Source organism: Schistocerca gregaria, chromosome 5 (genome assembly GCF_023897955.1).
Source record: "Schistocerca gregaria isolate iqSchGreg1 chromosome 5, iqSchGreg1.2, whole genome shotgun sequence".
Taxonomy (NCBI): Eukaryota; Metazoa; Arthropoda; class Insecta; order Orthoptera; family Acrididae; genus Schistocerca; species Schistocerca gregaria.
In genome coordinates this window covers 207,980,971-207,995,481 of record NC_064924.1, presented here as the reverse complement: position 1 = coordinate 207,995,481, position 14,511 = coordinate 207,980,971, and the positions used below count along the sequence as shown (strand labels likewise).

The 14,511-nt window shown below is 41.0% G+C and overlaps 1 protein-coding gene across 1 annotated transcript in view; it reads left to right on the top strand.

Moving 5' to 3' along the window:
• Positions 1–14,511, top strand: part of LOC126272380 (uncharacterized) — a 68,241-nt gene that overhangs the window by 17,646 nt on the left and 36,084 nt on the right. The window contains exon 2 of the mRNA XM_049975196.1: positions 13,861–14,010. Within this exon, the coding sequence (XP_049831153.1) occupies positions 13,861–14,010 (150 nt within the window). The remainder of the gene's footprint in view (positions 1–13,860; positions 14,011–14,511) is intronic.

Sequence of the window (14,511 nt, the reverse complement as noted above, 5' to 3'; positions counted from 1 at the left end):
GTCAATAAAGTTTCCCATTCCTGGGACAATGAATTCACGGTGTTCTTATTTCAATTTCCGGGAGTGTAGATTGAAATGCATTGTTGCTTGAAAAAGAGTTTTTTGGGATTTAATGCAACATTATAGTTGTTTCTCGCATCGTAGCTTCCAGTTTCCTGTCTTTACAACATACCGCCTACAAAATATCTCCGACGTAGCTCTTCTGACTCTCTCTTCTTGCATCGTTTATGCTATGGTAGGGCATAGCCCAAGTCGGGAATGCACAGGAGATATATTCATTTTTCATTTGACAGGGCACTACGAATATTATACACTGGTAGCATGAACTGGAACAATTAAGCGAAATATGGTTTTACAGGCAAGCTCAGCAAACTCAGTCGTAAAACTGAGACTCAGAACAAATGTTTAGACAAACTGTAATTTAAAAAATATTACTTGATTTGAAATCCAAAACACTAAAAAATTTTCAGTGTCATAAAACTGAGAAAATTGTGATGCTAGAAAAATATATGTGTACACAAGATCCAATAGCTTACTTAGGATTCACGACACATGCTAGTGTGTGGCACATTTACAGTCCCAATCTTACACCACTCAACTTGCCGCAGAATATGATTCCGATGTTTTTCTACTATTTGTTCGATGATTAGATGGACTGTGTACCAAATGATGAAGACTTACGCTTAACATTAACACAAAAAATAACAAGAGGCTAAAAGGAAATGTTAACGTTTACTTTAAGCCAATGCTTACAAAAGGGGACAAACTGAATCTCTTTTAAAGGGTGATTTTAAATCTTTTCAAAACTTTAAACAGATGTTCATACTAGATAAAAATTATTTTAAACCTCCTTTAAAGGGTTGATTAAAATAGAGGGAAAAACGTTATCCTGCGAAGCTTTCAAAGACAAAAAAAATTTTTTTTTGAAAGCCTAAATATTCACAATGGTAAAATTACGCTATACCCTCCTTTCAAGAGAGAATTACAACTTTCAAATTTTAAACAAAAATTCCCAGTTTGACAGTAGTAAGGCTACACAGAGCCGCCTTTAAGGAAGTTAAGACTTTAAACAAAGTTCACGATAGTAAGGTTACACTGAGCCACTGAGGTCACAGTCTTTCATATTGCCGAGGTAGAAGTTCCAGAATTACAGTTTCCAACTATTAATTAGCAAGCAAGAAGTTCCGTGGACCGTGACACGCTGGAGGGGACTAAGAACGCCGGCACAACCAAGCCAAATCAAATAACATCTACGCTGACGTGGTGTAGGAAAACAGTACACTTCGGGGAGGGGAGCTTTAACACTAACCACTAATGGTGAGAACCGGAGAACAATTTCTAATCCAGTAACTTTGAAATAAAGCGGTTCGCCAATGACGGTAGTAGCCAGTCACACGGATTCAGTCCTGCAAGCAGTTCCGTGAGAAGCCACATATTGCTCCGATGGAACCCAGTTCATCCATGCGACCCGCTGCTCCTGCATAATGTTCCAACAGCAACTGACCGCTCCCAAGTCACCACTGCGGCCCTTGCAGTCCTTGGCCACGACGCTCCATCGAACCCAACTGTTGCTTCACACACGTGACTGTACCGCCGGCAACCAGCCCTGCCCTCTGTGTGCCGCTTGTGAACACCGGCTGTCCACCAGCTCCCTCTCCAGCTCCAACTCCACGATGGCTTCCACTTAAGACCCCGAGAAACCATAGTGAGTCCACTGACAGACGTAAACCTATGGCCAATAATATGGGCACTAAGTACCAGGAACACACGCACCAGTTTATGGGTGTCATCATCATCATCATTTTTTGCTTCGATTGTATCCGTTACAATGGTGTCAGAGTCCACTCTCTTAAACATATGTCTTCAGTTCTGATTTTATCCCGTAGCGTCAACCCTTCCACACTGACAATAAATTTCTTCTAATTCTTTAAGTTATGTCCCAAGTTCCAGCTACATATGCTGCTGTACTTTCCGAAATCATTTTGAACATCCTAACCTTCGTTTCTGATCTGAGATATCAGTTCATAAAACTCCATTTAGTTATTTGGTTGCTTGTCTACCTAGGTCAATGCGGTTTTTAATTTCGCTTTTACTGGATTGATCTTTGTTAATAATCTCTTACAAATGTTTATAGGAGTCCACTGATCTCGTTGTTGTTGTTGTTGTCTTCAGTCCTGAGACTGGTTTGATGCAGCCCTCCACGCTACCCTATCCTGTGCAAGCTTCTTCATCTCCCAGTACTTACTGCAACCTACATCCTTCTGAATCTGCTTAGTGTATTCATCCCTTGGTACCCCCCTACGATTTTTACCCACCACGCTGCCCTCCAATGCTAAATTTGTGATTCCTTGATGCCTCAGAACATGTCCTACCAACCAGTCCCTTCTTCTTGTCACGTTGTGCCACAAACTCCTCTTCTCCCCAATTCTGTTCAATACCTCCTCATTAGTTACGTGATCTACCCATCTAATCTTCAGCATTCTTCTGTAGCACCACATTTCAAAAGTTTCTATTCTCTTCTTGCCCAAACTATTTATCGTCCATGTTTAACTACCATACATGGCTACACTCCATACAAATACTTTCAGAAACTAATTCCTGACATTTAAATCTATACTCGCTGTTAACAAATTTCTCTTCTTCAGAAACGCTTTCCTTGCCATTGTCAGTCTACATTTTATATCCTCTCTACTTCAACCATCATCAGTTATTTTGCTCCCCAAATGGCAAAACTCCTTTTCTACTTTAAGTGTCTCATTTCCTAATCTAATTCCCTCAGCATCACCCGACATAATTCGACTACATTCCATTATCCTCGTTTTGCTTTTGTTGATGTTCATCTTATTTCCTCCGTTCAAGACACTGTCCATTCCGTTAAACTGTTCTTCCAAGTCCTTTGCTGTCTCTGACAGAATTACAATGTCATTGGCGAACCTCAACATTTTAATTTCTTCTCCATGGATTTTAATACCTACTCCGAACTTTTCTTTTGTTTCCTTTACTGATTGCTCAATATACAGATTGAATAACATCGGGGAGAGGCTACAACGCTGTCTCACTCCCTTCCCAACCGCTGCTTCCCTTTCATGCGCCTCGACTCTTATACCTGCCATCTGGTTTCTGTACAAATTGTAAATAGCCTATCGCTCTCTGTATTTTACCCTTGCCATTTTTAGAATTTGAAAAAGAGTATTCCAGTCAACACTGTCGAAAGTTTTCTCTAAGTCTACAAATGCTAGAAACGTAGATTTGCCTTTCCTTAATCTATTTTCTAAGATAAGTCGTAGGGTCAGTTTTTGCCTCACGTGTTCCACTGATCTCAGTACCCCAAAATGTGACGTGTTTCTACCAGTAACCAAATACTTCGTTTTCTTTACATTAATGGGTAAACCCAGTTCCCGATATTCTCTGTTCAACTTTCAAACCATGAAGTTTAGTCTATACGATTTTCATCCTCAGCTAAAGTGACTAAACATCCACAAAATGCAATGCGAATAGCTAGTCATCATTTGTAGACTCGTCCATTCTACGAAAGGAATCATTTCATAACCTTAAGAAACTCTGTATGCACGTGAAGAATTAAATTTGTTAAAAATAAAGTACTTGAAAATAATGTATCCATTTTACATTGAATTTGTATTAAAAAGTCCGTCAGCTCCAGCACGATTATCGGACTTGCATTTTCCATTAACTTGTGTTGCAAAAAATGAACTTTGTTCTCAGAATAAAATACTCGGTGAAGATTTTATGCCCTGTATCTAACAACAAGTTAAGTAGCTACAACACTCAAGGCGGTTAAAAATCACGTTCTTGTTGTTGTGGTCTTCCGTCCAAAGAACGGTTTGATGAAGCTCTCCATGCTACTCTATCCTCTGCAAGCGTCTTCATCTCCGAGTAACTGCTGCAACCTAGATCCCTCTGAATCTGACTACTTCATTCATCTCTTGGTCTCCCTCTATGATTTTTACCCCTCACGCTTCCCTCCAGTACTAATTTAGTGATCCCTTGATGCCTCAGAATGCGTCCTACCAACCGATCCCTTCTTCTAATCACGTTGTGCCATAAATTCTTTTTCTCCCCAATTCTATTCCGTATCTCCTCATTACTTATGATCTACCCATCTAATTTTCAGCATTCTTCTGTAGCACCACATTTCGAAAGCGTCTGTTTTCTTCTTGTCTACACTGTTTATGATCGGTGTTTCACTTCCACACGTGACTACACTCCATACAAATACTTTCAGAAAAGACTTCTTATCAATTAAATCTATACTCGATGTTAACAAATTTCTCTTCTTCAGAAACCCTTTCTTTGCCATTGCCAGTATACATTTTATATCCTCTCTACTTAGACCATCATCAGTTATTTTGCTCCCCAAATAACAAAACTCATTTACTACCTTAAGTGATTCATTTCCTAATCTAATTTCCTCAGGATCACCTGATTTAATTAGACTGCATTCCATTACCATCGTTTTGTTTTTGTTGATATTCACTTATATCCTCCTTTCAAGACACTGTCCATTCCGTTCAGCTGCCTTTCCAGGTCCTTTGCTGTCTTTGACAGAATTACAATGTCATCGGCAACCGTCCCTTCTTAATCACTGCCATCGGCTCTTATAACTGCCACCTGTACAACTTGTACAGATTTTAAGACGTTTGTATTCGCTTTCGCTCGCTTCATTTACTGCATTTTTATATTTTCTCCTTTCATTAATTCAGTATCACTCGTGTTATCCAAGGACTTCTACTAGACCTTGTCTTTTTACCTATTTCATCCTCTTCTGCCTTCACTATATCTTCTCTCAAAGCTATCCATTCTTCTTCTGCTGCATTCCTTACTCCTCTTCCTGTCAATCGTTCCCTTATACTCCCTATGAATCTCTCAGAAACTTCTGTTTCATCCAGTTTATCCAAGTCCTATCTCTCTAATCCCTGCCTCTTCGCAATTTTTTAAATTTTAATCCATAGTTCATAGCCAAATAAATTGTAGTCAGAATTCCCTGGAAATATGTTACATTTTAAAATCTGGTTCTGAAGTCTCTGTCTTAGCATTATATAACTGATCTGAAACCTTCTGGTGTCTCCATGTCCCTTCCACGCATAAAGCCTTATTCCATGATTCTTAAACCAAGTGTTAGCGATGATTAAATCATGCTCCGTGCAGAATTCAGCTAGGCAGCTTCCTCTTTCGTTCTTTTCCTGCAGTCCTTATTCACCTGTAATATACGTACTGTAATTGCCCTATAATTTGAAACATTACTAAAGAGACAAAATGTCTACGGGCGTCAAAGCTCACCCCAAACAATAAATAATTTTAAAACCCTCTTTACATAAATCTGAAGAATCATACAACAGTAAATGGTTTACTGAGTAAAACTTCCACAGAAGCTGGACACCTTTTAAGACATAACAGCAGAAACAACGAAAGACATCTTTCAGGCATTACCAAATTTCAGTGACAAGTAATGACACCTCAAACGTGCGCGGAAACTACAACTCAGATCGTGCCTGAGTGAAAGTTGAAAGGAACAGAGGAGAAGGGAATACGGACGCCTCGGGGTCACAAGAAACAAATAATAAATACTCAACGTAAATTCGTCGAATAACTGGAGTCTACTGATAAACACAGCCACTGTGCTGTCGGTAACAATTCACTGGCTGCCGCCAAGCTACAAAGGACGACGCACACCGCTAATTATACCAGTGAAGCAACAACATAAAACCACACAGCAACTGGAGAGTATCCAAAGCAACAAAATCCTTAAAACATTAGAAAAATTTCAAAACAGGAATACAATTACTCCTTGCAGCCAAACTAAATCTCTTGCAATCATTGTCTACAACAACAGTTCACACTGCCTTTGCACAGGAACCACGATACATAAACATTCACATGCGAACATTGCAGAATTTGTAGAAACCAGAACACATACCCTGTCTAATAATCCTAAATACTAATTACATACAAGAAAAACAATGTCATAAATCTCTTAATTTTACAAAGAATGCCATTCTAGGTGGATTACACTTAATGGCAAAAGGCAGAAATAAGTGCCAGGAACTCAAACCTGTGGATCTTTCGGAATGCACAGGCGCCCACTTTGATAAACACTCACTGCCAATATCTCAAGTGCGACAAAAACAGTCAAACTAGTGTTCATAAGTTGTGCACCAGTAATCAACACAAAACAGATAATACGGGCGTCCAAACACTGGGAGAGCCGGTTAACTCCACACAGTGCGAATTTCAGCATACATATACAGCAGAACTTTAACAACCTGAATGATTCCCACCGTCTGATTCTGTAGCGTACCCGGTTGCAAGCTGACAAACTCCAAAGGCACTTTCACAGTTTGATATCTTTTAGCTGCACGGACGAGACCACCGCCATCTTAATAGACGTAGTACACTCTCCCGACAGCACGCAAGTGTCCATCCACAGCCCCATAGCCCACGTGACAGAAAGAGGCAGAGCATGTGCAAAGAGCGACCACCGACAACCAGACTGCACACCGGAGCTCCAACCAACCGACCAAAACCAGCCATCTCCCCACAGCGACGTGCGATTAATTATCCGAAAATCGACCAAAGAGGAAAACTGCTGCCACGCGATGCAGAGTCGATCGCAGAGATCTTTCATCGTTACAGAGAAACGACTGGCGCCCGCGACGCCACATATCACCAACGAACTTCACTAATTCTCACTATATCTTCCTTTAACCTATCCTTTTCCTTTTTTAAAATTTCCTAACCTATCTGTCCGATTAAGAGATGTGACATTGCACGCTCGGATCCGTAGAACACCAGTTTTGTTTCTCCGGATAACACGTCTTTCTGAGTGGTCCTCGCCCGGAGATCCGAATGGGGGACTATTTTACCACCGGAATATTTTACCCAAGAGGACGCCATCATCATTTAACCATACAGTAAAGCTGCATGCCCTCGGGAGAAATCACGGCTGTTGTTTCCACTTGATTTCAGCCGTTCGCAGGACCAGCACAGCACGCCCTGATTTATATTGTCCAGTATTGCACGTGGCTGGAGGCCAACCAAGCGAAGAGATTCGCAAATTGACCAAGAATGACAGAGCCATTTGGGAGCCGCATGAAAGAGGGCGCAGGGGCGCTTGGAGAGGATTCCACTCTTTGCTGTAGGGTTGAGGTGGCTCTCACCCCAGACGTTGAAGAGCCACAGGGTTATTTTAGACCTCTTGTGTTATGCTGTCTGACGACTGGTTTGATGCACCTCTCCCTGCTACTATATCCTGTGCAAGCCGTTTCACCTCAGAAAATTACATCCTCGTGAACCAGCTTACTCCACTCAAGGCTTGGTAGCGATGTTTACGACAAGATCGTGCGTAAATCGTGTAAAAAGAAGACACGTCCAGTAGAAAGCATATGTCGTAATTCGACAGCAACACGATTGTGGCCGTTCCGTGATATTGCTGTTATTTTGGTCAGGAACCGACGTCTTTGAGGCTAATATGCAATCGACGGGTTCAAAAAGATCATCGTTTCAAAAATGGTTCAAATGGCTCTGAGCACTATGGGACTTAACTACTGAGGTCATTAGTCCCCTAGAACTTAGAACTACTTAAACCTAACTAACATAAGGACATCACATACATCCATTCCCGAGGCAGGATTCGAACCTGCGACCGTAGTGGTCGCGCGGTTCCAGACTGTAGCGCCTAGAACCGCTCGGCCATCCCGACCGGGCAAGGTCATCGGCTTCACGCCATTGCAGCCTGGAGGTCAGACGGTGGTTTTATAAGTCAGGTAAATTTTCAAGAAATAATGGATCGTTTCTGTTGTGCCTTCATGGTTGGTACGCATGATTATTCCGAGGATGGTATAATAATTTCAGCAATGTACAGTGTAGAGTTCGTTGTTGACAGCCTTCTGAACTGGTCAATGTGTCGACTGCTATTGAAAAAGGTTAAAACCGAATTTCGTGCTATTATTAAACATATTTATTTTAAAGTATGGACAGCCGCACAAATCAAGACAGAATTCTATGAAGTTCACGCAGACTCTGCACTATCACTGAAGAGCATTTAATTTTGGATTAATAAATTTCAACTTCGTCGGACAAGCACCGAAGAAGAAATGCGCACCGGCCGTCCAATGGAGATCACCACAAAAGAAACCATTGACAAAATTCATGGTTTGGTAATGAATGATCAACGAATAATTGTTCATGAGACTGCTGAGACTGTAGCCATTTCAACTGAGCGGGTGCATAATATCCTGCACGGAGAATTGGTCATGAAGAAGCTGCGTGTCAGGTCGGTACCGCGATTGCTCAAAGTCAACGAAAAGGCTTCAGCCACAGCACTTCAACATAATGTTTGGCTTTGTATTGCAATAGGCAAGACTTTTTGGACAGAGTTGTGACTGTTGTAAAACCTGAATCCATCAGATCCAGATTCAAAACGGCAGTCAAAACTTTGGACACAGGCTGGTGAAAGTGCACCGAAGAAGGCAAATACCATTTGGTCGGCTGGTAAGGTGATGGCCACTGTTTTTTGGAGTCCCAAGGAGAATCCTCATAGAATACTTGGAAAAAGGCAGATAACTGCCCCCGATTTGTGCTTCAATGCCGAATCGTTTGCCACTTGTGTTGGCTGAAAAAAGACCAACGTTGGTACGCAATAAAATGTGCTCTTTCGCCAGAATAATGCGCCATCCCACACATCAGCGATAACAATGGCGAAAGTGCGTGAACTGGGCACTGAATTAGTCCACCATATCCTCCAGACTTAGCTCCAAGTGACTTCTACCTGTTCCATAACTTGAAACTTTGGCTTGCAGTCAACGAGTATTTTGCAGAGTTCGACAGAATCTATTTTTGCGATAGGATGAAAAAGCTAGTGGATTGCTGGACCGACTTTATATTCCTGAAAGGAGTATGGGAGGTCTTCACGGAACAAAAAATTTTCTTGCTTTTTTATCAGACTTATAAAGTCACCCTCGTACTGAACAATACGGCGGTAATTTGATAAGTCTGGTAACAAACCAAGATAAAGTTTTGATTCGTAAAGACCGTGCAGGATATTAGACACGTCATGTGTGTTGAGTTACGAAATGGTCCTGTCTGCAGGAAGACAAGTATCCACAAGTATAGCGGAACGATATCAAAGCACCACAGAGTGTCAACACGGCGACCATTGTTGCAGCTTTCCTTAGCGCGACAAAAGGGAGATGTATGCTGAACGTAGGGCGCTCAACAACACCGAACACATGACTGATACCACGTCGTCCTTTTGTAAGAGTAATGGTCCTGAGTATAGCATCACGACGAATGTAACCGTGTCTATAGCTTACCAGAAAAACGAACGTTGCCAGATGGCAGCCGTCACTGTCATGTTGTTGTTGTGGTCTTCAGTCCTGGCACTGGCTTGATGCAGCTATCCATGCAACTGTATCCTGTGCAAGCTTCTTCATCTCCCAGTACCTACTGCAACCTACATTCTTCTGAATCTGCTTAATGTATTCATCTCTTGGTCTTCCTCTACGATTTCTACCCTGCACGCTGTCCTCCAATGATAAATATGTGATCCCTTGATGCCTCAGAACATGTCCTACCAACCGGTCCATTCTGCTTGTTAAGTTGTGCCACAAACTCCTCTTCTCCCCAATTCTATTCAAAAACCTCCTCATTAGTTATGTGATCTGCCCATCTAATCTTCAGAATTCTTCTGTATCACACATTTCGAAAGCTTCTATTCTCTTCTTGTCCAGACTATTTATCATCCATGTCATCCATGTTTCACTTCCATACATGGCTACACTCCATACAATTACTTTCTTAACAAATTTCTCTTCTTCAGAAACGTTTTCCTAGCCATTGCCAGTCTACATTTTATATCCTCTCTACTTCAACCATCATCAGTTATTTTGCTCCCTAAATAGCAAAACTCCTTTACTACTTTGTCGCATTTCCTAATCTAATACGCTTAGCATCGCCCGACTTAATTCGACTACATTCCATTATCCTCGTTTTGCTTTTGTTGATGTTCATCTTATATCCTCCTTTCAAAACACTTTCCTTTCCGTTCAACTGCTCTTCCAAGTCCTTTGCTGTCTCTGACAGAATTACAATGTCATCGGCGAACCTCAAAGTTTTTGTTTCTTCTCCAATGATTTTAATACCTACTCCGAATTTTTCTTTTCTTTCCTTTACTGCTTACTCAATATACAGATTGAATTACATCGGGGAGAGGCTACAACTCTGTCTCACTCTCTTCCCAACAGCTGCTTCCCTTTCATGCGCCTCGACTCTTATAACTGCCATCTGGTTTCTGTACAAATTGTAAATAGTGTTTCACTCCCTGTATTTTACCCCTGCCTCCTTTAGAATTTGAAAGAGAGTTTTCCAGTCAACATTGTCAAAAGCTTTCTCTAAGCCTACAAATGCTAGAAACGTAGGTTTGCCTTTCCTTAATATTTCTTCTAAGATAAGTCGTAAGATTAGTATTGCATCACGTGTTCCAACATTTCTACGGAATGCAAACTGATCTCCCCCGAGGTCAGCTTCTACCAGTTTTTCCATTCGTTTGTAAAGAATTCGCATTAGTATTTTGCAGCTGTGACTTATTAAACTGATCTGTCAACACCTGCTTTCTTTGGGATTGGAATTATTATATTCTTCTTGAAGTCTGAGGGTATTTCTCCTGTCTCATACATCTTGCTCACCAGATGGTACAGTTTTGTCAGGTCTGGCTCGCCCAAGGCCGTCAGTAGTTATAATGTAATATGGTCTACTCCCGGGGCCTTGTTTCGACTGAGGTCTTTCAGTGCTCTCTAGAACTTTTCACGCAGTATCGTATCTCCCGTTTCATATTCATCTACATCCTCTTCCATTTCCATAATATTGCCCTTAAGTACATCGCCCTTGTATAGATCCTCTATATACTCCCCCCACCTTTCTGATTTCCCTTCTTTGCTTAGAACTGGGTTTCCATCTGAGCTTTTGATATTCATACAAGTGGCTGTCTTTTCTTCAAAGGTCTCTTTAATTTTCTGTGGGCAGTATCTATCTCACCCCTAGTGAGGTAATCTTACCCCTAGTCACCGTCATACGGATCCCGAAACTGGTGTGTTGACTGCGTAGTGCGACACTCTGAGCGATCCAAGCGTGGACGATTAACGCAAGCCAAGTAGCCACAGGCGAGTACATACCAAGAGCGTAAGTGGCAGACCTAGGATACCATAAGTTATTAGGCGACGCGCAAGGAAGATCTCGCGTTAACTTCAAAGAAGGGTAGGGCAAATTTGAACAACAGCATAAATATTAAATGTTCACTATTTCATTAGCAAAACCTTGCACCAGGTCACTATGCTTTGCACTGAAACAGATTTAAGCAAACGCCCGAAATAGCTGGGCTTCTATCTTGAAACTTCAGTAACATGAATGAACTCACAAACACAACAAAATGCAGTTAAACTGCGGACTAGAAAGCACAAGCAATCTACAGAAATCTTGCAATATCATGTTAACTACGTAACAAATTTATATCACAAAGACCTGCGATACTGCGCATGTGCTGCGCGTGAAATTCCAGAACTTAAAACAAGGCAAATTAAGCTTCTGTATCTTACAGTTTACCGCAGTTAGAGTAGTGAGCAAACGAGTTAATGAAAGATCAGGTACACTCAGCAGAACAACCGTCCTGTGACGTAACCGTAGTTTAAACTTAACAGTCCGTGAGGGCAATATTAGAAAACACCAAGATAGTCACCAACTGAATTACAAATAAATATATGAATCTAAAACAAATTACTCACTTGCAAGCTCTATTATTTTGCAGTTAAAGGCAGCCCTCAGCCACAGGCAGCAGGAAGCAATTACAGTACTTGAATCCAGTGTTCGGGACAGTAATGCCTTCGCTCCAAGATATCGCCTTTTTTCTCCGTAAATATGTCTTGGGACATGAGTCTTTTCCTTTTTCTATTGTTTGCCTTGAACAGTTAGTCATCTTTTTGGGGCTGAAAACTTGCATTGCCAATTTTAGATGTCGAAAACTAAGTTTGTGTCTTTGAAATTATACCTTCTGCAAAAGATTACGTTTTTCTTCAGTCTTTAGCAAGCATATTTAGAAACCTACGTGTCATCTTTGGTGGGTCTCGTTTTGTTTCTGTAACATATAATACAAAGAATTTGGGTAGTTTCCGTTTTTAGGGCTAAAAACTATACGTGTATTTATTTTGTTGAGTTTACTCTTCTGAAACTCCTTTGAAAGTAATCACGCTTAGAACAACGAAACTCCACTGCGGGCCGAGCCGCACAAAACCCTGGGTTCGGTATGGGGCGGCGGTGGGGTGGGTGGACTGCTATGGCCTGTTGTGGGGTTGTGAACCACTGAGGGCTACGGCGGGACGAAGCCTCTCCATTCTTCCTAGGTCCCCGGTTTAATATATACATACAAGATGACACATCGGTATCATAAATATTTGGATACAGAATAAAAAGATAAGATATAGATTTTTGAGCATGATCGACATTGTTGTTGTGGCCTTCAGTCCTGAGACTGGTTTGATGCAGCTCTCCATGCTGCTCTATCCTGTGCAAGATTCTTCATCTCCCAGTACCTACTGCAACCTACATCCTTCTGAATCTGCTTAGTGTTTTCATCTCTTTGATCGACATTAAAAACCCAAAATTAAAAAGTTAGGTCTCTAAATCCATTACTTGTTACTTTTTAGACCCCTGGCTCAGATAGCAGGTCCAGAACATAGTTTTTCATCCAGCATGTATACAAACCAAACTTAGTTTATCTGCTCAACAATAATTAGGAAACATTCCAATTACAGTGTTAAAATGTTCTTGATGAGTTTTCGCGGATGCCAGAGTAGTGATAACATTCCTTTACTTCTAGCTTCATCGATACTAAATTCTGGCCCAGTAGTGTTCAATTTTACGTGAGTATTGCACTGGGAAGGTGGGAGCTTCATTCTGTTAAGTGACAAGATTGGCAGAAGCGTAAGATACGTTCGTCTAAGTGGTATCGGCACCCACACCCTTCGTTGACTGGGAAAAGTCAACTTTACAAAATCCACAATGACTTGCAGGTTTAATGTTATAGTGACTGGCTTTTCTGCTTCTCACTGAATAATAGCTTGTCGCTGAACTCATCCTTTGGTAATAAGTTCTGAATTTTATTGTCGTTGGTTGTGCTTTTTGTCTTGCTTGCTACTCCCAACTTATATCACGGAGGTTTCCTTAATTTGCAAGTAGTCCCCGTTGCCGATTTGCTTGGGCTCTTTGCACAAACAGCTCGAATCCTCCCCAGTACCTTCTTTGACGTCTGTGGGTGACCAGGACAGTTTGTAGTCCATAAATAATCAGTAAATCGCAATAGTTGCACTCAACATTGTATGCAGTTCAAATGCGGTTGGCACTTGTTAAATTGTCTTCTAATGTGTATTTGCACTATCAACGGTAGTATGTGTTCATTTCATGAACTGCTATGAGGCCACCATTTATTAAAAACAGAAACAGACTTTTTTGTGATGAATACGTAAATTATACACGCAAGTATGAAACTTATGGTTGACAAACTCACACGTTATCTAGCGTCGCATGCTATCCTGGATCACGTGTGTTATTTCAGAACAGAATAAATCAGATTTACTTTTTATAAACCATTTTGATATTATTTTTCTATCGTTATGTGTATTTAAACATTTTTTTCGTACATAAAATAACAGTTGTGAAGATATGGTTTTAGAGCCTATCAACTTTCGTTACTTTTATTTTGCAACTTTAGTTTCCCATTGTGAGATATTCCACCACTAACCAGATTTTTCTTCAAATTGTACTTTATTTATACTAATTTTTTTCCATTTCTTGCAGGATATCAAAATCAATGGCGTGGCGCCATGTGACAACAATGACGAATTGGTTGTGGCAATTCGAGAGCATGCTGTTGAAAGGATAGATCGGTCGATACTAGAGGCGAACGCCACAACTGAAGTAACAAAGGAACTTCCCGTTGGCTTGAGCGTGAGTAACACAATATTAACCACTTCCTATGTTGCTGGAACTACAGAAGACAGTCTCTTACATGAAAGAAATGACATCCTCCCATTATTCCCTTGATGTAGTTGATATGTAGACTCAGCACGTTGTTTGAACACAACTCAAACGTTCTAGATACAGCTTCAATTCATTTTGCATTAAAGATATCTAATTTGTAAAAGAAATAGCTGTACTAGATACCAGAGCCAAAGGCATCAGTCTTCTCGGTTTAATCTGTGCTTACTCCTCTCCTCAAGGAAAACTTCACAGGTAATATGTACGTATTTACGAAAATGTTGCGCATCATGCAATATTGACAGTAATATAGCTGTATTAGTAAACGAGGGGAGTAAACAAATTAAAGTCAGAGTAATTAACAGGAAAAGATCAGTAGCGTCCACAGGGATGGAGGTGGGCGCTGTAGGGTAGGGTTTGAGGGGGGGGGGGGGGGGTTGCTCCTACTCAGAATTCGTTTAGATTACCGAT